Source organism: Xiphophorus maculatus, chromosome 7 (assembly GCF_002775205.1).
Source record: "Xiphophorus maculatus strain JP 163 A chromosome 7, X_maculatus-5.0-male, whole genome shotgun sequence".
Classification (NCBI taxonomy): Eukaryota; Metazoa; Chordata; class Actinopteri; order Cyprinodontiformes; family Poeciliidae; genus Xiphophorus; species Xiphophorus maculatus.
Window position 1 is genome coordinate 23,261,003 of NC_036449.1, and position 25,402 is coordinate 23,286,404.

At 36.9% G+C, this 25,402-nt stretch overlaps 4 protein-coding genes across 4 annotated transcripts; 3 read left to right on the forward strand and 1 right to left on the reverse strand.

The window, feature by feature from the left end:
• Window positions 1-270: 270 nt before the first annotated feature.
• On the forward strand, window positions 271-2,514 carry LOC102217322 (granzyme B-like). The gene is made up of 5 exons (XM_023337417.1): window positions 271-383; window positions 470-617; window positions 1,225-1,354; window positions 1,807-2,067; window positions 2,213-2,514. Exons 1-5 carry the CDS (start codon window positions 332-334, stop codon window positions 2,363-2,365), a joined length of 744 nt encoding a protein of 247 aa, XP_023193185.1. The 5' UTR covers window positions 271-331; the 3' UTR covers window positions 2,366-2,514.
• Window positions 2,515-4,772: 2,258 nt separating this feature from the next.
• On the forward strand, window positions 4,773-7,633 carry LOC102217574 (granzyme B(G,H)-like). The gene is made up of 5 exons (XM_023337649.1): window positions 4,773-4,882; window positions 5,065-5,212; window positions 5,360-5,504; window positions 6,736-6,996; window positions 7,110-7,633. Exons 1-5 carry the CDS (start codon window positions 4,831-4,833, stop codon window positions 7,260-7,262), a joined length of 759 nt encoding a protein of 252 aa, XP_023193417.1. The 5' UTR covers window positions 4,773-4,830; the 3' UTR covers window positions 7,263-7,633.
• Window positions 7,582-11,162, reverse strand: rabl3 (RAB, member of RAS oncogene family like 3). Its single transcript, XM_005816727.2, has 8 exons — window positions 11,085-11,162; window positions 10,353-10,444; window positions 9,876-10,005; window positions 9,670-9,784; window positions 9,417-9,567; window positions 8,137-8,208; window positions 7,826-7,864; window positions 7,582-7,672 (listed from the first exon to the last, which is right to left on the reverse strand). Exons 1-8 carry the CDS (start codon window positions 11,128-11,130, stop codon window positions 7,616-7,618), a joined length of 702 nt encoding a protein of 233 aa, XP_005816784.1. The 5' UTR covers window positions 11,131-11,162; the 3' UTR covers window positions 7,582-7,615.
• A 120-nt stretch (window positions 11,163-11,282) lies between these two features.
• On the forward strand, window positions 11,283-20,063 carry gtf2e1 (general transcription factor IIE subunit 1). The gene is made up of 6 exons (XM_023336208.1): window positions 11,283-11,476; window positions 12,507-12,802; window positions 12,902-13,059; window positions 16,798-16,993; window positions 17,229-17,467; window positions 19,315-20,063. The coding sequence occupies exons 2-6, from the start codon at window positions 12,513-12,515 to the stop codon at window positions 19,773-19,775; spliced, it is 1,344 nt and encodes a 447-aa protein (XP_023191976.1). The 5' UTR covers window positions 11,283-11,476; window positions 12,507-12,512; the 3' UTR covers window positions 19,776-20,063.
• Window positions 20,064-25,402: the final 5,339 nt, after the last annotated feature.

Below are 25,402 nucleotides of genomic sequence, written 5' to 3' on the forward strand. Positions count from 1 at the left end.
TCAGTTTATGATCCCTGTTTCAAAAAATCTTGGGTTATGCTGCAGATTAATGATTTGACATGACCTTAAATAGGCTGTTTAAACCATAGCATGTTTAATGAAACTTGAATTTCAAATGTAGCAACAAAATAATTACTGTTTAGCAGAAAAAAATCACTCACTGACATGCGACAGGACGGATTATGCAGTTGCAGATTGTTCACTTTCCTTGCACCAACATCTCTGACACCTGCCCACAAAGTTTCAGCATGCAACAGTTTAGGGGTTGACTATAGAAAAGTGTGAGGGGAGTCAGCAAAGCAGATGCTCTATCCTTTCCATCTAAGCAAACATGATACACACAGGTTGCATCGTCTACATCTTTATGCTGGTCAGTCTTACTGGTAAGTCTAAATTTAAATACACTGACATTTTAAAAAGTTTTTTAAAAAGTCTTCTTTGATATTCATTTGACAAATCTTCATTACAGGGGCTTCTGAAAGCGGCATCTTCGGAGGCCGCATTTCAAAGCCGCACTCCAGGCCCTACATGGCATCACTTCAGTACGGAACAGAGCACAAGTGCGGTGGCATTCTTATTCGAAAGGACTTTGTTCTAACTGCGGCACACTGCATTCTGTACGTATGTTTAACTTGATCCCTAAGTTCAAAGTTTATGTTAATCATTTTTCTTACTCTCTGAAGTTAAATCAGAACAAATTTCTCTTGCTTTAGTTCCCAGTACTAAAATTATTTCTATTTGTTAACTGTCAAAAAAGCCAGATTTTATTTTTTTTTACTTTCCTTGAATTCAGAAAAGCACCTACATTTAGTTAGTATCAGGCTTGATTGTCTTAAACTATATGATTTTTGTCAAACCTTTTCAGTTTTCTTCCATAATTTTCTCACAATACTTTGTCCTCACAGAACTCAGTCAGGTTTCTAGGCTGCCCCATTGGCACACTCATTTTCAGATCTACCCTAGTTATTTAGCAAATGGGAATACTTTTGATAATTCTTACTAAGTTAAAACAAGATAATTTTGGTCTGATTTAATTTTAGACAGTGATGAAAATATTGTGCAATGTTAAAACTTCCGTCATTATAGTATTATAAGTACATTCAATATTGGAAATAAAAAAGTACTCTCTAGTTTTTAATGGATTTCCTTCTATTAAACAACTCACTGGTTTATGAAAGTTATAATTTAAAATTAAACTGTTTTCTCATTTTTCATATCTCAAAGTGACCAAGTGGTACTTGGAGCTCAAAATCTCAGTAAGAAGGAAGAAAGTCAGCAAAGGATCAAAGTGGCAAAGTTCTACATGCATCCAAAATACAACAGAGGTTTTCACAATGACATTATGTTGCTTAAGGTAAGCTAAGATGGACAAAATGTTTTTTTGTTGTTGTTTTTTAAGTATTTATTTCAGTGTTAAAGTGAATGTTTTATGGAATGAATGGAGAAGCATCAAAATTAATTTGAACAGTAATTCAATTCAAAAGTGAAACTTATATGATAGAAATTCCATTAAATATAGAGATATGACTATTTTAGTTAATTTTGATGCTTACAGCTACTGAAGACTCCAAATTTTAACACCATAATTATTAAAATACCCTCTGCATGATGCATCTAATACTTAACTTTCTGAACTGAGGTACTAAAATAACTGTTATTTTTTAAAATGCACCTGTAAAATTGTTTGGTCATTTGAAGCTGCAGTATGTAACTTTTAAATTATTTTAAATTATTACTATGTTAGTTAGTAAGTATTTTATGAATCACAAGTAAAGTTTTAAAGTTATCATGTACTTTATTTCACAGCTGGAAAAAAACGCCAAACTGAATGAAAACGTTAAGCCCATTGAGTTACCAAAGAAAGAAAAGAAAATAAACGACAACCTTGATTGTCTAGTTGTTGGCTGGGGCAGAACTGGACGAAGTGAACCCATTTCCAATGTTCTGAAAGAAGCGACAGAAAAGACACAACTCAAGATTGAGTGTGATAAATTCTGGAAAGAGAATTTCATTGCCCAGCAAATGATTTGCACCAAGTTTAAAAGGAACACAGGAGGAATATGTCAGGTAAATGACCTTGAAGCATTACATGCAGTTCATTCAGATGCAGAAAAACATTTTAAAAAACAAAATGGTGATCTATTTTTCTTTTTCAAAAATGTACTATAACTTATGAAGAATTTAATTCAGGTCTTCTTGCCTTTTTTTCTAGGGTGATTCTGGTGGACCTCTGATCTGCAAAAACAAGCTTCAGGGTATAACTGCTTTTACTGCTGAAAACCAATGTGACGATCCAAAGTTCCCACACGTATTTACTAAAGTTAATTTCTTTCTTCCCTGGATCAAAAAAATAATGCAGGAATAAGACCAATGTTGTACCCAGTTTATTTTCTTTTACAAAAAACAAAAAGCTGTGACAACCCTGCATTACATTGTTTGAAAACTCTTGTTTCAGAAACAAATTACCAATATACTGTAGTTATGATATTGTTAGAATCCACAATAAAGCCAAATTCCTAAGTAAGTTTCTTTATTATTTGAAAGACCTCTACACTTCAAACTATCAATGAAAGTTTCAGCATTTGTTTCTTACTCATCCACTTATAGAAAAGAGTAACCACAGGTTTGTTGTCTATAAATGCCATGGCTTAGTACTACAGATGTGAAGACCCAACCACAAACCCCCTCACACAAAACACTGTTCATAAGTATATGCTGCCACAACCACCAATGACCTCTTCATGAGTAGGATGCAGAAATAAACTATGCTGCTCAATGAACAAACATGGTTGATGAAAAGGTATTTGTCAGGATCTGTGTTTTTCTATGTTTATTTTGAGTTTTCTGTGTCTCTGTGTTGTCCTGTTCTCCCCTTGATCATTCCCAGGTGTGTCTCGTTTCTGTGATTACCCTCCCGTGTATTTAAATGCCACCTGTGTGTCTGCGTCCTCGTCGGGTCCTTGTCTTGCAGTCGTTTGTGCGTGTCGTATGCACCGATTTGTTTGCTGTCCAGTCTAATAACCAGTTGCTACCGGCGTTGAGCCCTGGCTTCCACTCAGTCGTGCTGCCTGGTGTTTTGGATCTTGCACTTTCACCTTTAAACGGTCATCATATATCTTACCTGGGTCTCAAGCGTCTGCCTCACCACCCACCTACACCGCACTTCATGACAGTATTAACACCTGAACACCTTTCAAATTTACAGAATCGCTAAGAAAAAATGTTTAACCCAAAACTAAAGACTCAAGAACACATAAATGATTCTGTGGCAGCCAGAATGACAGGCCAGTGGTTGCCATATGACGATTCACACAATTGTCTTATGGGTCAAAGGTCCTATCACATGTCCGATAATGAAGCTGAGAACCTGTAACACTTGCATTCTTTGCAGTGGCTAACTTCTTTTGTGTTTAGCATTGATGAGCTTGCTAAACACTGATGAGCTGAATACCTTGAATACCTTCAAGGTATTCAGAGAAAATATTAATGGGTCCCATAAATTCTAAAACAGCAAGTAAATGAATAAATGCATAACAATAAATAGATCTTTCTTTCCTTGATTATTCAAAATAAATTAAAATGGTGAGAGAACAGCTTTTTAATAAAACAATGCTAAAACTTAGCTTGATTCTGAAATTTTGGGGTTTTTTATGAGGAAAAACCTAAGTCAGACATAATTTTTTTATGCAAATTTAATTGGGAGATTTCTGCTTCCTGGTCTGATTTTCTTCAGTCTGAAACCAAACGACTTGTGATACTTTGATCAACTTTGACTGGAAAAAAGGTGGAGAATACAACTTTCTTTCTTGTCCAAGGTAAAGCTTTATATGTCTGTGGTTATTTGGGGAGCCATATCATCTCCTGTGCTACACTCTTTTTTTATTGAGTCCAAAGTTTCTTCTCTCTGCTAAGAAGTTTCATGGAGGTGTTGAATACGTAATCCAGCAGAACTTGCAAAGAAGTCAACAAAAATCAGATAAAAGTACAATGGCAGGGCCTAAAAAGTCTATAATGCCTAAGGCATTGTTTTTACCCCCTGTCAGGTAATGAAAGTAAACCATCTCATTCACAGGAAGAGACTGTGTCGCGGTAAACAATGTGGTACAACGTGATCTGGGCTTAGGGTTGCATTTCGTTTTGTATTTATACTAAAAGACGATGTGATTTCGAAATGTTCAGCTGCTGTGGTAGTTTAACCACCAAAACTTCAATAACTGAACAACTTTTTTAAAATGCAGCCTTGACATTCTAACTGTTTGAATAATTTGTGTAAGTTCATATTTGTGTGTGATCTATTTGCCTCTTACTATATTCAAATGCTACCACAAAAAAGAAAAAAAACCTTTTTGATCAAGAAAAATAACCCCCATGGAATAGAAAGTTGGTGGTTTAAAGTTGTGGTTTTAGTTTCTATGTCAGCTGAAATACATCACTAAAGTCAGCCACCAGAAAAAAAGCCCTAAGTCACAAAACTGTTAATTGCAGAAAGTTTAGCCTGTAAAACACGTGCTAATGATCAAAAAAAATGGACAAAATGCTTCTTAATTAATTTACATATTAGTTAAAAATACACCCAGCAGAAAAAAAGGTTTTGTTATGTCCTGACCATTTTTATTATGCAGGAATAATATATTAATATAATGGTAATATACTGTAGCACTGCTGCATAAAAGCAACAGCAAAGCTATGTGTGATACAGGTTCCACTCATGCATGAATCTTTTTAACACCTCCCCACCAGTCGGTGTTTCCGTTTGTGAGTTTTGAGGCAGAGTACAGAAGGTGTTGAGGGGGCTCTGCACACCAGGCTGTTTATCCTTTCCCTGCAACCATGCTACACGCAATTGCCGCCATTTATGTGCTTCTGCTCATCAACTTCAGTGGTAAGAGTAGATCTTTTTTTTTTTTTTTTTTTTTAAATCAGAAACAAGTTTAAAGTTAGAGATTTTTTTTTCCAATTTTCAAATGTCCATATTGGCTTTTGTGTTTAAAAAGCCAGAAAATGCCCATTGTTTGCCTGATATGAGGTTTTATTTGACTGAACTTTTACATTTCACTCTTAAAGGGGCAACTGAGTATGGAATAACAGGTGGCAAAGTTGCAAAACCCCATTCCAGACCCTACATGGTGTCACTCCAGATTCAAGGAAAGCATATATGTGGTGGGATGCTTATTCGGAAGGATTATGTTCTAACAGCAGCACACTGCAAAGAGTGAGTGTGTGTGGGAACATTATAAAAATGTGCATATTACAACAAATTAACATAAAAAGATTGATTAACATTAAGAATAAACCAATAAGAAAATTAAATATGAATTCTAAGGCATTTGTGTTTAAAGTACATCTTTTTTATTACTAGCTGTTACCAAGACATCACAGTCGTCCTTGGGGCACATAACATCAGCAAGAAGGAGAGAAACCAACAAAGGATTAATGTGAAGAAGTACCATGCACATCCCCAATTTAAAGCCGACCAATTTGAGTATGACATCATGCTCCTTAAGGTAATCCCCATTTATACAATTTGTCTTCATTGAAAATTTTGCCTTATCAAATATTTCTGGTACTTCATTTATAATTACCAGTAAGGCCAAATACCATGCATCAGAAACACACAAATCCAAGTAACATTGTGTTTATTCCTCGCGACATAATCTATTTTGTGAAATGAACCAGTTCATCCAGCAGCAAAATACACCAGAATGATGCAGCTATTCCATTATTTTCTCTCGATATAATCGTCTTAGACATATTTGTTGACGTGGAGCCATTTCTACAAAGTTCTAAATACCACTTAATCTTGGCAGAAAACTTTTAGGTGTTTGCTAGAAATCTGAATTGTGGACTTTTTTTCCGCATCAGTGACACTCCAAGCAAGTTAAAATCAACAAAAAAAAGTAACTCTCCCACTTCAGAAAATTTAAGTCTTACAGTCCAAAACTAAATCTAACACAAAAAAGATCTGTGGAAAAAAAAAGAGATGCTCTTGCAGTCTAAAAATCTTGGGGGGAGACGGTCTTAACTTGTAACCGGGGTTACCGGTTGAAACCCCTGCTCCATTTGTCTCAGTCGTTTTGTCCTTGGCCAAGACATTTCACCTGCTTTGCCTGCTGGTGGTGGTCAGAAGGCCTGGTGGTGCCGGTGCAGAGGAGCCTTGTTTATGCCCGACTGGCAGAGCAACTGTGGTTACAACATAGCGGCTTGCCACCATCAGTATGTGAATGAATGAAAGACTGAAGGGAATGTAAAGCGACCCCACAGAGTACTGTACAATTACAGGCCATGTACCATTTCACTTATGCAAGAGAGGCTGTTAAAATGTAGGATGCTGAAAGACTTGCATCAAAGAAGACTGAATGCTAACATTGAAATAAAAGGTGGTCCGACAAAGCGTGAGTTGAACAGTATGCAACTTTTATTTTGTATTATTTTTACTCCAACACATGTCTGTCAAATAAAAGGTGAACGATGTTTCCAAATGTTCAAAAAATGTATCAAATTCTTTGATGCTTAAATCTGGCGGTGTGTACACTTCTGAGATCCGCTGTAATCACATAATTGTGCTGCACATTTTTTTTAATACAAACCAGCTTAAAAAAAAAGGCTCAAACATATTTGAGACCAAAGGGAACATTTTTGGAAATGACACAGAAAAAATCCCTAAGACAACAGCTTTGAGTTTACAGTAATTCTAATTGTAATGTTTTTCTTCTCCACAATGTATTCTCTCAACAGTTGGAAAGAAATGCCAAAGTCAACAACAATGTAGCGATAATTGATTTAGCAACAAAAAACGAGGACATTCCTGCCAACACAAACTGTGAAGTGGCTGGCTGGGGAAGTACTGGACCAGAAAAACCTTCTTCAGATGTTCTGATGGAGACCACAGAGAGTATCCAATTCAGCTTTGAGTGCAAACATATCTGGAAAATGTATTTCAATTCCACACATATGATCTGCACCAAGTTTAACAAAAAGACGGGAGGAATATGTCAGGTAATCAAGGAATACATACCATGAATGAAAATATGAAAAACAAAGCATTTCATTAGAAAAGAAAAGCTGGTTCCTTTGAAAACCTAATCAAGTCTTTTTCTTGTCTCTTGCAGGGAGATTCTGGGGGACCTCTTATTTGCGACTCCAAGGTTCAAGGAATAGCTGCTTATACTTTTAAAGAAAAATGTGATGATCCAAAGCATCCACATGTTTTCACTAAAGTTCGATCCTTTCTGCAGTGGATGGAAAAAGTGATGAAAGGCTGAGGCAACCTCATTGAATGGAAAGTTTAGTAAAATCTACATGTAAAAACCTGATAGAAGTGTTTTGTTTGTGGACAAGATGATTTGCTGATGATAGAAAAAAAAATAAGTAGTTCATTTAAAATAAAAAGATACTCCCAAATAATACACCTTGCATATTATCTAAAAGATGTATTCCCAATTTACATTAAATTTCTTTTTTGAGTTCACATTTAGGTCAAAAGAATATAAAATAACAGAAAGAGGCGGAGGTGAGGTTGTTTATGCTGCTACGGCTGGTCTCCAACATGTCAACTCACAGATGTGTTGGTAAAAAAAAAAACAACCACAGACCACCACTGTTGCATTCATGGAACTCAGTCATAGTGCAAACTTTTGAAGCTGAACCTTTTTCTGTCAGTAAAGCCTGTCATCTGCAAGGAAATGAAAGGAAAGTTCATTTCACACTTTAGTCTACATTTGTACCTATATTCTATTTAAACAGTGACACATTCAATTCTTTAAAATGTTTCAGTGTCAGGTGATTTTATTTCTTAACTTTCATGAAAAGCAAACATAAAACTCACCTGACTTGAATCTCTGGTGAAATATCTCTTCTCTATTACCTACCAAAAATCATAAGATTTTTCTGATTACTACAAAACATGACAAATAAAGAAAACATTTTTTATTTTTATTTAAACATTAGCTTTAAAAAAAAGTTACAATGTATATTTGCATATTTGGATTTCACTTTCACTTTGTCTGAAGACCACCAAAACAGAGACACTGCAAGTAGCTTTAAAACAGAGATGTTCTGTTGTACTATGACCTCCGTGATCCACCAGATTGCCCTAAAATTAATAAAACATTGCAATGCACAATTCAGGTTCCTCACCTTATCAAAGAAACGGCTAAGTTTCACAGCATTTGATGTGCCTGCAGCAAAGTATCTTGGGTTTGTGCAGTCCTGGGAAAACATGATAATATTCAGCTTTTTTCTCGGGTGGTAAACCACTGTGTTTGTTTCCACATGCAGGGGATTTTGGTAAGTAAGACAAAGAGAGTAGAGCGCCTCTCTGCCAGAGTTCCTTTGTATTTGCTTTATTGTCATGATATTGACTGATGTAGTATTAATGATTCAGGTTAAGCTAATTTTAATAGTATTATTTTATGTTTCTTAATGAAATATTGTATTGTTTTAATGCCCAGCATTAGCTTCAGGTCACAAACTGATGGTGGGAAATTCTCTCCTATGATTTTCTGCTAGAAAGCAGAATTCATAAATTCCAGCCCATGTCTGACTTTAGATCTGGACCTGGAGTCAGCATGGTCAGCCTAACAGCTTCAGGCCTTGTGCCATTTCTTTCTTTCTTGATTCTACAGGTCTAACAGTAATCAAGCTTAGGAGTGGCTAGTGAAATTGAGCTCAGCGTTCGAAAAAGTGTTGTTATCCATCCATTTTCTGTACGCCTTTGTCTTTAGTGAGCTTGGGAGGGGTGCTGATGCCTATCTCCAGCAAGACATTTTGGGCGAGAGGCGGGGTACACCTTGGACAGGTAGCCAGTCTGTCGCAGGGCAACACAGAGACAGACAGGACAAGCAACCATGCACATACACACACCCACATCTAAGACGAATTTAGAGACCAATTAACCTGATAGTCATGTTTTTAGATTGTAGGAGGAAGCCAGAATACCCAGGGGGAACCCACGCTTGCACAGGGAGAACATGCAAACTCCATGCAGAAAGACCCCGGTCTGAGAATTGAACCCAGGACCTTCTAGCTGCAAGGCTACGGTGTACATACTTCGCCACTGTGCAGCCAAAAGTGTTGTTAAACACAGTAAATTATTGCTTTACCAAAGGGTAAAATTGCTTTTCTATATAAAGGCTAGGTTGGTTTTTGATATAATTTTTTCACCTCATAAAGAAAAATAATTTGTAAAACTGAATATAATCAGATTATCTTTGTCTCATTGATGACCTCAAAACATATTAAATGTGACAAAAGAAAAAAACAAAAACAAGAAATGTGTGGGGTGGAGAAACATTTCTCAACACTTCACAATAAACTGAATCATAAACCAACAAACATTTGAAATATTACCTTGGTTTAACAAACAGCCAGTTGTTCTAACATCCAGTTTTCAAAGTTCAGTTAAAAAAGAAACTTACAAGATTGATCTCCTCTGCATTAAAATCTTCAGAAAGGAAGGCCGTCCTAGTGAGAACTTCACTGCGTTTGTTCTCTGGAATCTGGTCAAACTTTGTTCCGATCAGCAGCAAAGGCACTGCGTTCTCAACAAACTGTTCTCTGTCATACTCACTGCATTTACATGAACATAAAAAAAGAAGCAGTTCAGGTCACATGAGTTGTAGCTTTTGCATGCTTAAAGGTTTAGAAAATATTTTGCTGATGAAAGCCAACCCATTTGAGACAATGACTCCTGTTGGGGAGGAATCCTTATTCAAAGCTTCCATTGACCAGCGGTAGAGATTTTGGGAAGATTTCTTATTTGTTAAATCGTGTACCAATATTATTCCTACAAAACATAAAAATATAAAATAAAGTCACTGCAATAAGATTTGAGAGCTTTGAACTAGATACAAATCTTTCTCTTTATTTTATTTTACCATTTACTGAATTGTAGAAGACTGCTCTGGTGCTTTTGACACTGCTGGCACTGCCAACTGATCCTCCAATGTCCCATAGCTCAATGTAGAAAGTTTTCTCCTCAGGGGTTCCTTCTTTGTAATCTTGAACCTATAATTGGAGTAGATATGAAGTGATATGATGGTACTTTAGTAAAAAAAAAAGTGAATCAGTCATTAGGAGGTGTGTCTGACTAAAAAAACCCATGCTGCACATTATAGCAGATGGAATAGTTTTCAGAATTATTGCTTAGTCATGATTTGGTATCATGGAGTTACATTTGAATATGTGTGCATAATTTTATATTAAATTTTGTGGCATCCTTATGAATTACAATAATGACTATGCATGGTAAATTTGGTTAAAATTGTGCAGCATTTTCCAAATAAATGGCAATCTGACAAAGGTAACAGAATCATTTCCTCTCATTAATGATGCGACATGTTTGCAGTGCTTACCCGTACATCCACAGAACAGCCAACAGTCCAAGATGGATTTCCAAAAACCTGATTCTGACATATTAAATGGACTAAGGAAGATTTGCCAACCCCTGTAAATGATAAAAAAACATATAGAAAGGTTCACTGAAACGATTGTATGTGAAATGCATACAGTTATATAACAAATCCTGAGCACAACAGTCTGGGAGAGGTTGGTTTTCAATGTCTTTTAGTGCTGCTTGATATTTGCACTTCCCTTTTGTTGAAGAATATAAACAGACTCGTTTACCTGCGTTTAATACAATGCGTCATTTTCCACACAGCAGAAAATCAGGTAAAGTGGAACAAACTATGACACAGAATCCCATCAAGCTAGCTGATAATTGTGTCAGTGGCTTTATCTGTAGTCTTTATTTTTATATCAATTCAAAACAGAGCTTTGTTCTGTTTCCTTTTGATGCGCCAGAAGAGTTGAGCTTACTTATACATATAGATAGTAATATGGCTACTACTACATTTATCTACATTTGTAACATCCACAAGTACCATTGTTTATTTATTTTTCTTTTTCTGTTAATGCGTCAATCATAGCTGCAAAAACAGATTTGTAGTTGTAATTTATAGGCTCTTAACCAAGATATGGTTTTCACACCACCGAAACTAAGTCTGGATTAAAAGAAAACCAATGATAAAAAGTAGCTACATATACATTTGCTGTCATTTGTAAAAGAAAAATAGAGCGTAGCTTACCAGAATCTCCTAAAACTAACACTTTTACCCTGTCAAGAGAAGCCATTTCTGATGACGAAGAGTACCGGAAGAACAACAAGTTATCCCCGCCTTGAAGATAATTTTATGTACACTGATTGGTCTATTCCAAAAGACCTTTCCGCCCAGTGCCATTTCTGCCCAATAGAAATTTAGTAGGAATTTAGGGCTACAGCTTTACTTCCGGGGTTACCATCTCAGGTTAATTCTTGCAGCACATTAGCTAAACTTAGCAACTGAAACATTCGGAAGTGTAGAAGAATGCTGATTGATTAAACCGTTTTTGTCTGACAATATGATCGAGTAACTTTAATCTGAAATGGCTTAAGTTAGCGTTTCGATCTGTGTTACTGGTGAAACCGGAAGAGTAATAGGTAAGAGGCTAACGAACTTTTAGAAATGTAGTTACCATGAGGTAAACTCTTATAGCTTGTTTAAATTTGTATAGATATTTATAAGCAAACTGTTGTTTGTAAAGACTATTTTATCAAGGGCTTGTCATTTAAAGACGAATATCTCGACCAAATTCCTACAAATGTTTGTTCCTTTGTTAGACTTAGCTTAAATTACGCTCAGGTAAATTGTGATTACTTTGTCGCTAGTATTGTCTGGTTGTATAAAATTAGTCATCATTTTGTGTATGTTTAGAAACTGAATCCGTAAATAAGTTGGTCAAAATATTCAATCTTCTCTGCTGGCAGTTTTTCCCCTTGGTGTGTTTTTGCAGTCTACGGCAGGGGTGGGCACTCCTGGTCCTCGAGGGCCGGTGTCCTGCAACTCTTAGATGTCTCCCTGGTCCAACACACCTGAATCCAACAGCTGAATCTCCTCCTAAGTGCAGTCAAGTTCTCCAGAGTCCTGTTAACGACCTCATTATTTGACTCAGGTGTGTTGAAGTAGAGATGCATCTAAAAGTTGCAGGACACCGGCCCTCGAGGACCAGGAGTACCCACCCCTGGTCTACGGTATTCATTATTCCTTCAAATTCTGAACTTCATTGAAGCATCGTTACTATTACATACAATTTTTCCCTCTCGGATAAAAACAAAACGTCACATGAGTAAATGAAACCTGCGGAAATGTAAATTGTATGTCTTTAAGTTAAAAAAGTCATCATATTTCAAACCAGATATCGATTGCTTAAATTTGCTTTATAAAGATATGAACATGGATAAAATAAATTTTATAAACAGTATTAAAATTCTCCAGTGTACTTCCAAAGCCATAGAATTTACAGTATGAATTCAGATTTTTGACATTTCTAGTTGTTGATAAAAATGTAAAGAAGATAAAGCATGCTTAAACATGTATCTTTTTTTATTAATCTTCTTGCTTCCTTTCTTCCTTTTTAATTTTATTAGATAGGTCTGGACTTTTTTTATAGTTATGTTTCTTTCTCCACAGCTAAAAATGATTGAACCTGAGGTACTAACCGAAGTCCCTGCATCTCTGAAGCGGCTGGCTAAGCAGGTTGTAAGAGGGTTTTATGGAGTAGAACATGCCTTGGCTCTGGACGTGCTGATACGTAACCCATGTGTCCGAGAAGAGGACATGCTGGAGCTGCTGAAGTTTGACCGGAAACAGCTGCGCTCTGTGCTCAACACCCTGAAAGCGGACAAGTTTGTTAAGTGCCGTATGAGAGTGGAGACAGCACCTGATGGCAAGACAACGCGTCACAACTACTATTTCATTAACTACAGGTTTGTTTATATTTATTTATTTATGGATTTCATTCTGCAGTATAGCTAAGATGCATTTAATTCCACATAAGCTACAAAACATGTTTTGTTTTTGTTTAGAGTGCTGGTTAACGTTGTAAAGTACAAATTGGATCACATGCGGCGCCGCATTGAGACAGACGAACGGGACTCCACCAGCCGCGCCTCCTTCAGGTGCCCCTGCTGCTTCTCCACTTTCACTGACCTGGAGGCCAATCAGCTTTTCGATCATATGACTGGTAAATACTTGACACAAAGCAGTTTTCCTGAAACACTTCCTGCCTTTTTCTTATTACACTTAAAAGACAAAAGTAGTTGGACAGTTTTGGGGAAACACAGATATCAAAATCGCATGCACCATTTTGTATTCCTTCCTACTGAGCAGGGTTTTGACAAGAATTGATATTTTGATATAATTGGTACTAGAAGAGGTCTATGTTCAAAGACACACCATCAAAATTGATTAATTCACAGATTCTTTTTGTCTCATGCAGCTTAATTTGCCTCTAGATGGCAGTGAAAGCACATATTGAAAAAATATATTGTACTAATGGAATGATTTACTATATCAATGAACCTGCATTGCTTAAATTAAAATATTTAATCATATTTAAATGGCTATGAACTCTTTCAGAGATAATTCCATGAAACCACCCTATTCTCTTCAGTATATTTTCTGTACATTGTTGCTTAGTTCCTGTTTCCTGAGTGGCTTATTGCCAAGTCTTTCAACACATATCAGTTCAAACAATTTCACAGGTCCTATGTTATGGATATTTGTTGATATCAAATATTTTTCACTTCATCCAAGGTTGTTTCAATAAATAAATTACAGTTTGTCCAGTCATGCTGCCCACCGCTCTTTCCTCCGATCAATTATATGTGCAGAAATAATCGAGGGTCACTGAATGTTGCAGCTGTGGGGATTTGAGGGATGGAATTATCTCCAACATGATGTGCACACAAATCTTCTTCAAAAACATCCTGTTAAAACATGTATTTTTAAAATTCTGCTATTTAGCTGCATAAGACTGCACAAGCAAAAACTATGAAAATACCATACTGTTAAGTTCATTGTACAATTACACAGTTTTTTTTTTTAATTACCATATATATTTTTTTTAAGTTGCATTGTACCTGTTGGAATTGGGTTTTGCCCATAAAGCTTCACACTTACATTTTCTAGCAGTTCCAGACTTCCAGTCATACAGCAATGTTAAGTTTTTTTTTTCAGATGTCTTTATGTCAGGCAGGTTGAAGGCACATTTCTTGAATATATCCCAAAGAGACAATTCTTCTCTATAGTATCTATGATTTAACAAATCCAAGAAAAGGTTTATAAATGTAGTTGTTCATTAGAGCTTCTCATTGCCCATAAAAGCTTGTGCAAAAAACCTAGTACTCCTTCCAGATATGCTGTCAATTTGCATTATTGTTGAAATGACACACTGTATTAAATTCAAAGCAAATACAATTATCAGCTGCTTAATATTAGACAAATCTAATTTCCTGGTGTTGGCCATACGTCCACCCCTCTCCCTTGATGCCAAATTATTTTCAGAAAGAATAGTAGTCATATTATTTCACAGTGAAATGTGATGAATGGTAAATCGCATTATACCAGATACTTCTGAAGAAAATTAACATAATATTAGCAAAAATAAAAAACAAGAATGCATAAAACTAAATATTGCTATAGATTAAACCACATTAGCATTCACATTTTATAGATCTTATGTCAAATAAGGAAGAAACACATAGAAAGAAAGAAACATGTAATGAATTTAAACATTTCAAACTGAACCTCACCATTCCTTTTCAGCCAATAAAATGATTTAACTGTGAAAATGATGAACACATTAACTATCTTTCTAACAGTAACTGCATGCATTTCTGCAGAGGGTCAACACAAGATTCACTTTTCCTTTTTAACCGTCATGTGGAGACGGATTTTTATCCTACAGTATGCTCTCAATTTTTGAGCATTTTCTGAATTAGTTACTACTGTAAAGGGAAACCCAAAGGAAGCTGTTTAAAATCAAGTAGCCAGATCTCATAATAGTCTGATGGACTGGTAGCCTCTGTGGGGCCAGCAACACTCAGTGGGATCCCATTGGGATAGGAAATGACAGTGCTGGACTTTCAGTTCAATCTCAGCCTGACCCTCGGAGAAGAGCCAGAACCCTGCAGCTTGAGCAAAACACATCTTTTTTTTTCCCCTTTCCTTCTCAGTTGCCTCCTTTTAGATCATTTCTTGTTTACTCAACTTAGAGAAATATCAGCATCTTTACTGTTTTGCAACTGCTTTTTTGGTCTTTATATCATGATAGGAAGTAATCACATTTATAGGCATCCGTCTGGTCATTAACAACAGTTTTTCTGCTTGTTTATTTAAGCAGTCATTTTTCTCTCTGCCTCAAGCCCAAAATGAGCATGCATTCTTTGTTTTGCTCCATCCCTGATGCACACAAAGGGCTAAAAGCAGGCATGAGGTCTGTGCTAATGTTGGAATGCCTCCAATTATTGAAACTGAGATCAGGAAGAGAAGCAGATGGTCAGACACATCCATCTCTTACTGTTTGGAGGCAAGGGGTGAGGTACACTGCATACAATTTCCAACAGCCCTCAAAAAATAATTTAATGTTTTTAAAATTATTACCCCCCCGACCACCTCCTCCAACAAAAAAAAAATCTGGTTACCTAGGTTACCTGCCACATATTTTCTCTACACATTATCTTCACAGTCAAGGCTGAGTTAGTGTTTACCTGCTAGTGTGCGATTTCCACCAAGTCAGAGCGCACACAGAAAGCTATTTGAATTCAATTTTTGTTGTGCAGAGAAACAAATGGCAAAATATAGTCTAGAACTCTACAAAAAGGGCTTGGAGACTTTTTGGAGTACAGATTCTCCACGCTCATTCATCCTAGATCTGTTTCATAGGTGCTGCAGTGACAGGTCACTGAGCATTTTCAGAATCCCTTCTAAAATACTCAGAGATTTTTTTAGCTGTTCCCTATATTTGGTAAAATACTGAACCAGTGCCAAGATTACTCTCTACATTTTTGCTGAAGATACACCAATGAAGCCTGAAGAACCTATTTGAATAAAGCCTTTCATTGTTGTGCAGTGATACTAGATGTTCATTCTGGTAGCTACAACAGAAATCTAGACTTTAGCAGGTGTGGTCATTTCAGTCCTATTCCATTTTGTACTTTTGCAGTTTTTCTGTTCAGAAAAGGAGCAGGACAATTATTCATACTTTCCTTTGGGACTCTTTGTCAAAATTAAATGGCATAGAAGCTAATTGACCTGGAGTCTACAATAAGTTTGAGTTTTTTACAGCAAAAATACTTTTGGACTTTCAATCTCTGCATGTCGTTGAATGCGCTGGATTTGGAAACATTTGGGGTCTTTTAGTAACGTCAGAGTTAAGGTAGGTGTCTGCCTGACCTGAGATCTACACAGTAATGGTAATGCTTAGGTCATAAGCATTTATTAGGTCAATAAATTAGGTCATCACCATGGAAAAAATCAAGTAACCTTGGAAAAAACATCAGTATAATTTCTGATAATCACTGCAGACCAATAAATGGGCAAATCAGCAACCCATTGGCCCAAAAAGAAAGATCCACTTTCAAAAGTGGGGACATCTCTAATTAGTGCTCATGTTTTAGGTGTTTCAGTTTTTGTATGTTTTTATGTAAGATTTTTTTTTTCATAGCTATTTGCATAAAACTAGCATGCTTATCTATGTTAGAACCCAGAATAACACCATGTATGTTTTAAGTAATGAAACATCTGCACTTTATGTACAATGGATACACCTGAAATGCAGAGCACATTGTCATGCATCAGTTAGATGGTCAGAAGAACATATTTCTTATTAAGTTAGCCTGTTACAGTGGCTTCCATGAAATGCAATTTCTTGTTTTAATTCTGTTTTTTGCTTCATTCTGAGTTCTTTGCTTCCCTGCAGGTATGTTTCGCTGCACCTTTTGTCAGACTGAGGTAGAAGAAGATGAATCGGTCTGCCCTGACGCCAGGACACTTGTGGCCCGCTTTAATGAGCAAATCGAGCCCATCTACGCACTCCTACGCGAAACCGAAGATATTAACTTGTCCCATGACCTGCTGGAGCCGGAGCCCACCGAGATCCCCGCTCTCAAACAGAGGTCCGTTCGAAACAAGTCTCACAGCAACACACCACTTACCGCCTCAGTCAGGAGGCGGATTGTAGCTCACCTTTGTATTTATTCATCCACAGAAATGGAAATGGCTTTTATGTTTTCATTTTATTGTCAGTGCTTGTTTTATTCTAAAAGTAATTTAACTAAAATGTATCATTGTTTTCCTAATCCTATTGTTTTTTATTTTGCTTTTTGAAATTGCATTCTTTTTTTCCTTTAGCCGTGAACGAGCGGCAGCTGCTGCAGGAAATGCTGCAGGCGGACCACACCGCGAAGCCTGGTCTAATAAAGGATCGACCTACGCTGATTTGTACATCCAGAATGTAGTTATCAGCATGGAGGAGCAGGACGACCAAAAGAAGCAGGTCAATGAGGGCAAGCCCCCAAAGGAGCGGCCCGTTTGGCTGACGCAGAGCACGGTACAGGGGGCTTACAACGAGCCAGATGCTCTCAAGATCCGTGAGTGAATTCTTCTTTATGTGAAACATTCCTCTGAGCCATGCTTTCTTTCTGTTCAGAAAAAAATTAGCATTTTTTTTTTTTTTTTTTTAGCTTATAGAGTCATAAAGGGTACAGTTTTTCGTCTCTCTTTTTTTCTGTTGTTCCGGTTCTCTAGTTTTTCTCTTTAGTGAGTTAAGGTGACATGAGGGATTTACAGCAGATCAGAGGATTGAACAACCCTAGCTTTATTTGTTCTGGCAAATTGGACTTCAGACGTCCTTCTGGTCCAACATAAATCTACTGAGCCTTCCTCAAGTCGGTCAGCCACTGTTGTTGATGTAGTGGGGGCTCTGACTTTCTCTACTCCAAGTCAGAGCAGATAAGTGGGCGGCTGCCAAATGGCCCAGATCTACATCACGTGTTGTGTTGCTCTTACTGGTTGTAAGTCTAATTAGTTGGGTCCAGAGGCATTTTGGTCCTAATCCCCTGATAATGCCTCTGAGAAATCGAAATTCAACTAATGGGCCCTAGAATGACTTCATTTATTTAACTGTGCTGCCATGTTTTTATGTTGGTAAACTATAAAAGGCTTTTTTCCCCAAATATGTCATATTTTAAACACATTCTTTATTGCAAACCTTCTTTTATGGCCTTTTTGCTCAGGAATTAACTTCACAGAATCCAGATATAAAATGGCAATAAACCGTTTATTTGTTCCCATTTTTCTGTGTACCTGAATTTTAAATTATCAGCTGTTTGTTTAGGTTCATTGTAAGTAACTGATTATTTTAGCAATCAAATATTCTATTGATTAGTCTGAAAATTAATCGGGTTAAAAAGAATTGACACTTTCTAGAAATTTTTCATTTAACCTCTGAAGCTTATTTTAAACAACATTAAAAATACATAAAAAAAATCATTTCATTTTTCAGATAAGACAACAAACATTTTCTTGCCTAAAATGCAATAAGAACATTCCTTTGTGTATGCTTGGTCATTTGTAGCAGAGGATGCATCTGCAGCTAAAAAAAAAAATGTTTAACATCAACATGTGAAAAGCTCTGCTGTTTCTGTTTGACCCAACATCAGACAGCTATTTACAAAATCTGAAGTAAGTGAAGCTGAAACTATACCACTTGAAGAGTGACAAAGAATTTTTTTTACCTTAGATGCAAAAAGTATATATTTTCTTTTACAGTTTTGGATTAATTACTGCTCTGAGTATGTTGTTCTTTAAGAAAATGGCCTTTTTTGAGTATATTAATGATTAATACGCTACCAAATTAACTGACAATTCTCAACAGTCAACTAATCACAATTAATCCGATTTATTTGTTTCAGCCCTGGTTCATTGTCCTGCTGGGGGATGAATTTTTTTCTGCAGTCACTTACAGGTTGTCTTCCAGAATTGCTCTTTATTTAGTGCCAATAATCTTTTCATCAACTCTGACCAGCTTCTCTGACTCTGCTGAAGAAACGTATCCCTGCAGCATGATGCTGCCAGCACCAATCTAAACTTTCAGTGAAACTAAAGGGCATGGAAGGGAAGGGAAGTGAAGACAGATAATTGTTAACTAAGATTGTCTTCCTCTTTCAGTGTGGGGCTTCAGTGAACGATCACACGCTGACTTTGTTTCTCAAAACAAGGGCATGTGGCAATCAGACCTGGTAGAAGCTGAATGCTGCTTCTCCTTGTTTTGTTCAGATTTTGCGGATGCAGAGCAGACTACAACCTCAAGACCTGAGTGGTCTGGAAGTTTGATACAATAACAACAGATCTTTAATGTATTTTGAAGCTAAGCCATTCACTGAGGTTTATTTTTCTTGGGGGAATTTTTTCTAAATTAAAAGTTTTTCTTCCGCAGGTGGCGACATCGCAGCCGGAGCTCAGGATGGCGCAGCCGGTCACGGAGCAGGCCAGGCGGACGAAAACGAGGAAGTAATGCGCGCCCTGCTCATCCACGAGAAGAGAGCTGTCGCTGGAGCAGGTGTGGGTGGAGCGAGCGCAGCTGCCAGGGGTCTTGCCTCCGCCACAGCTAACGCCAGTGACTCAGAGAGCGACACCAGTGAATCAGAGGACGAACTTCCCTCAGGCCCTACCACTGCCACAGCCTCTCAGCATCGCGCCGTTGAAGAGGTCGAAGAAGAGGATGACGACGACGACTTTGAGGAGGTGGGGGATGAGCCGATGGTGATGGTGGGGGGTCGGCCGTTCTCATACAGAGAGGTGAGCCAGAGGCCGGAGCTAGTGGAGCAGATGTCTATGCAGGAAAAGGAGGCTTACATTGAGATGGGACAAAACCTCTTCCAGGATATGTTCTTCTGAAGACACAAAACTTTAGATATTTTAAGTTGCATTCATTGACTGATGTTTCTGCTGTCTTACACTGTCAGTGAACAAATGAAGAGGAAACAGGATGCTGCTCCATAAACTTCAGAAAATGTTTGGTTTGCCAGTATTTTTTTGCACCGCTCATATTTGTAGTATTTCTATTTGAAGTATTTTCAAAAGTCACCAAACGATAACAAATTTCAGTCTGTCAGCTGCGCTTTCTTTCTTTTACCATTATTGTTTGCTTCAATTCAAAATTAAACAGTTCATCTTTACCAGAAATGTTTTAGCCATTGTTCTTTCATTTACCGGACAGAAGGGACACAACATTTGCTTTAATCGATGCAGCTGTCTACACACCGGCATATATCTCATGCCTCCACTGAGTTTTGTTGAATGGGCATAATTGCATTGATTGCGTGAGAACTGGTGAAAGATATCTGAGCACTTCACAGTGCGGGGGTTGGACACTGAAACACTGAACAAGCGACTGCTGCTTTCATTATCCTGCCTGTTCAAATGATGAGTCAAAGAATATTCTACAGTTCAACAGGCTTAGTCTGAATTCTCATCTCAGGCAAAATACAGAGAAAGAGAAGGTGCTTTTGGCACAATTCTTGTGGGTAACAGTGAAACATTTGTAACTTCGAGATATCTGTAATAAAATATTACTGCTACCCTGCCTAAATGTGTCTATAAGTCAAATGTGATGTTTGCAGGTGTTACACAATAATTAGACAAGGTGTCTTTTTTCTATATGTTATTATTGGACACAGTTCTCTCAGCCAATCTAAAATGTTAAACTTCAGATAGGAATATTTTATGGATGTAAAAGTAAGGGTTTGGCTTTCTTGGGAAAATATATGTGTGCACAATTATAGGACAACTATAACTTGTGTGGAGGATTATTATGCAGCTAATTGAAAAAGGAAGCTCAATCTGAAATGCGTACTTTAATCTGTTGAAGTTTTATTCTGTTCACAGCTTCAAATTTACAAATAAGTATTTGACATCTTCTGTTTAAGCAAGGATCAGAAGTTCTTAGTTGATGTGTGAGTTGTCATTTCTTGTCTTTAAGGCTTTTGACTGGCCAGTCTTGTGAAGTACATAAATGCAGGTGATGGATCATTGTTCATAAAAATAATGGTTGCTTGAAAGACATATTTTTCTGCACCACTACTTTTAAGTGTCATCTAAAAACTGTATGTAGGTTGGGGAATTAGTTTTTGAGTCCATCTTCAAGCTAAAAAGATCCAACTAGCTCATCTTTTAATAATATCAACTTCCACACCCACAATTGTTAAATGGTAAAGTTCTACCCTGGTCATTTAATTTTAACCAAGTTAATGCACTGGAAGTGCAGGAGGAGGAAAAATGTTACCTGTCTCCTGCTGCAGAGACCCGCCTTAATGGATTTAAAGGGTAGAAAAGTAAAGATTTGTTTAATTTCATTCAGCTCAGAGAAACCTTCCAGTCATTCATTTTCTTACTTGTCAGATCAGATTCCTGAGGATAATGTGAGATTTGCTTTGTAATCACTGCTCTAGTGTAACCACAGCATCCTGCGGCATGAAGTGACCCACTCACACAGAGAGAAATGTCACCTCAAAGCCAAGGCCTACATTCGGACAAGGCTCTTGTACTTGCATAAAGATCTTTGCAGTATCTTTTTTTTATAATGACATTTTTTTATATTTCTCCTCTGAATGCAGAAATAATATAAATTGTTGAAATGTATGAGGGTTAAATCTATATTTATTCTTCTGTTAATTTCAGTGTTATTTTTAGATGTGCGAGTAGATTAAAAAGGGGTAATAATTTATGCTCTGTCATCACACTGCAGCAAAACGCTAATAGTTCAAATGTAGCCAAATTAGACTTTCACTGAATTTGTCTGTAGAGGTCAGATTTTACCTTTAATGTTAATTACAGAAAAATGCTTTAATGAATTGTTTTTAAAAATGGAACTTGCAATATAGTGGATGAAATGGACTAAGTTTTAAAACTTCTGTTTGCAGGGAGACATGCATTATATCCAGGCAGCAGTTCTGTTTCTTCTCAAAAGTCGCAAATATTTAAACCTGTAACAAGTAGGGATGTACGAGATATTGATTTTATGCCTATATTACTTACCAATATTTATTTCCATCTTGCCCTCTGTGTATGTGTTGCAAGAGGAGGAGAGGATTTGATCATGTAATATTGGTAAACATTGGTTGACTGCCTTTATGACAATTGATAGGTTATGGCACAGGTGTCAAACTCCAGTCCTTAAGGGCCGCTGTCCTGCAGTTTTTAGATGTGCCACAGGTAGAAACCACTGGAATGAAATGGCTTAATTACCTCCTTGTTGTGTAGATAAGTTCCCCAGAGTCCTGCTAATGACCTAATTATTTTATTCAGGTGTGGTGCAGCAGAGGCACATCTAAAAGTTGCAGGACACCGGCCCTCGAGGACTGGAGTTTGACACCCCTGGGTTATGGTATTGCATTTTTCTAAACAGAATTGTGTTTATTGTAGTACAAGTAGAGGGTCTTGACAGTTTTGTTGAGGTTTGATGTAGAATAGGTTGCCAATTTCAAAACAACCAGAACTTTGAAGAAACATGCATGTTCACTGATTGGAGGGCAAACTTCAAGCTTGAAGGAGGTTTTGTTAAACAGCCAATCTTGAATGCGCAACCACACCACTGAGCCAACCAATCAGCAAAGTGTGACTGAAATATAAAACACAAAGGTCATGGACGAAAACATACATTTAATATCCTAGATTTCTTATAAGAAATAATTATTTTATTTTAGTAAGATGTTTAATAAACTTTATTTGTTAAACTTTTTAGGAGTCAGTATATGTCCATCTTTTGATGTTTCAAACAAGACTTTATTTAATAACTGTGCTGTGGTGGCCTAGGGGATAGCGCGACCCATGTTTGGAGGCCTTGAGTCCTCAAAGCGGCCGCAGGGTTAGGGTTAGGGTTAGGGTTTGACTCCTGATGATATTTGTCGCATGTCTCCCCCCCCTTTCCTGTCAGCCTACTCTAGCCTAGGGAGACTAGAGTCCACAAAAGACCCCCTAGGGGAGTATTGCTTTATATTTTAATGCTTTCAATAAGAAGAATGCAGTCAAACAGTTTCTGTTGAAAGAAAACTGCTCTGTTGTAGCCTGTTAATATTTTTGACTGAGATTCTATTCATTTTCACACTGATAAAACATACATTAAAATGTGTCTAGTGTTTAATCACAATAAAATAAAAAAACCTTTGGTACATATTAAATTCAAGTTGAAAATGTCATCCTTTCCAGAGGACTGTGGTGAGGTAAAATCCTCTGGGGTAACCCTACAAGCCCATACATTCTTTTTAAGTTAGAGGATGGACACCTGTAGAGAAGAACCTCAAAGGTCAGGATGAAAACAGGACCAGGGCTCATTAAAACATCCCCTGCCCTTCGGGACAGCTCAATTAAAAAGCTGAGCCCATGCTGTTCCATTGATCTACCAAAGCAGGTCTGGGTCACAGGGTGGGTGAAAAAGAACTCAAGTGGGGGGGGAGGAATCCACAAAGCCGCAAAAAGTCATAGTACCTGAAAGAACAGGTGGGTTTGTGTTTTAATAAGTTAGAACATGGATGACTGAGTTTAGAACCCAAACCTTGTTCCTGACATTTTTTTGTGAAGGATACATAACTTGATTTTCTTTTTTTCTGTAAAAGAACAACAGTTTACAAAGAGGCACTCAGGGTTAACATTCACAAACAGAATAACAAAATCACATTTAACTTGGTCTGAATGAGGAACACAGTAGGATCTGACTGGTTGGCGTGAGTGTGGGAGGAGACACACAAAGGCAGACTGTAATGAGTGATGCCTGACAAGGTTTGTTTGAGAAGATTACATAAAGATTGATTGACTGCAGGTGTCTGCCACTCTTGATCTAATGAAGCCCAAAGACTAACGACTTAATAATCGACCCTGTTTGTCTGTCTGTCACTCAGCCACAGCAATCTCCTTTGATCCCTTACTTTGAGCCTTTAAAAAGTCAAGTGGTCAAATGAAAAATTTAACATCACAGTAAGATTTAGAATAAAGAAGTGAGGGTCATTGCTAACTTTTGAATTGTTTGGATCAGGCTTTTTTCAGCTTTCGCTTTTTCATTCTTGCTCTGGGTGTTGAGGAAAGGGTTGGTGTCGTCAGATATATGATGCTGAAGTGGCAAAACACCCTTGCTGTTTAATGTCTGAGAAATATTTGCTTGATAAAATTTTTTAAATGTTTTATGGCACTTGCAGGAAAAATAAAAACAAAAGAACTTTTTGAACCCTGGACCTTCTTCCTGCAAGGCAACAATTAACCCACCATGCAGCCTAACTTAAAAAAACAAAGAATGTTTCTGAAAACAAGATTTTATTTCTGCAACTAACCTATGTCAAATTGTTTGTTAATCAAGGACTCATCATTGAATTCTAATATGCAACAATAATAATGCAAGCATGTATACACATTGACTTTCTAACCTGATGTAAAGTGACTTTCTACTTTACTGGCTTCACTACAACTATTCAAACATTAGCTCAGAGTTTAACACTGTTCATGTTGCAGAGATGGTATATGATGATTTCTTTTAGTAACTATGTTTCTGAAAAAATACACTACCAATATAGCAGCACTAATTAATTCATAAGTTTGTTAATTAATCTTTGAATTATTAACTATCTCCTTCATGTTACCAAATACAGTTTTCCAGTTCCTCAAGCAGAGATATAAGATAAACAGCTGTTGAGATGCACAAAACAAGTTAGGTTCTACTATTTAATGTTACCTGCATGTTTTGAACTGTAGACTAAAACTCCACACATGCCCAGGCAGAAAGGCCTGCTGAGATTTAAACCCAAAACCTTCATGCCATGAAGCAGCATTGCTTGCTATTACACCATAACTCCACTCATAAATTGTAATGATATTTTTGCCCTTCTCATCTAATATTCTTTGCACAGCTTAGATCATTTGACCATAAAAATGTCTGTCCAGGTTTAAGATATGCCAAAGAGGGATGTTTTAAATTTGTTTCAAATAACAACACCTAAAGTATGGCAGCATTCTGTGAACCTATGAGACTTATAGTCAAATTTTCAACAAAGATTTTATTTGTGAGCTGATAAAGTCAACAATTTATGAAGGAGGCCTATAGGGGACAAAAACCTTTGATTTTCCATCAATTTCCCAGTTAGTCCAATCTTTGTCTACCTCTTTTGTTGCTGGGAGGAATTGTAGTAAAATGTTACACAACCTTAAAAACATACTGATAGTAACTGCTCCAATGGGGAAAATTGACTTTTGAAATGCTGTTTAAATGAATTATGTAGAGATGTTTTACTATACAGACACATGCCTTTGCATTCAGCATTTTCTCTCAACTTTGACTGAAGGAATCACAGTGGTGCAGTGAATTGATTAATCCAATGAAGTACTTTGTTAGCAAATCGTTTTAGTTTTCCCTTTCACTGCACTGTTCTTTTTTGGAAGGTAACAATTTAACACTATTGAGATTAGTGTTGCTTAATTAATCAATATTTTTGATATAATCAATACTAAAATACAAATTCTTTAAAACAAATAATTTTGCA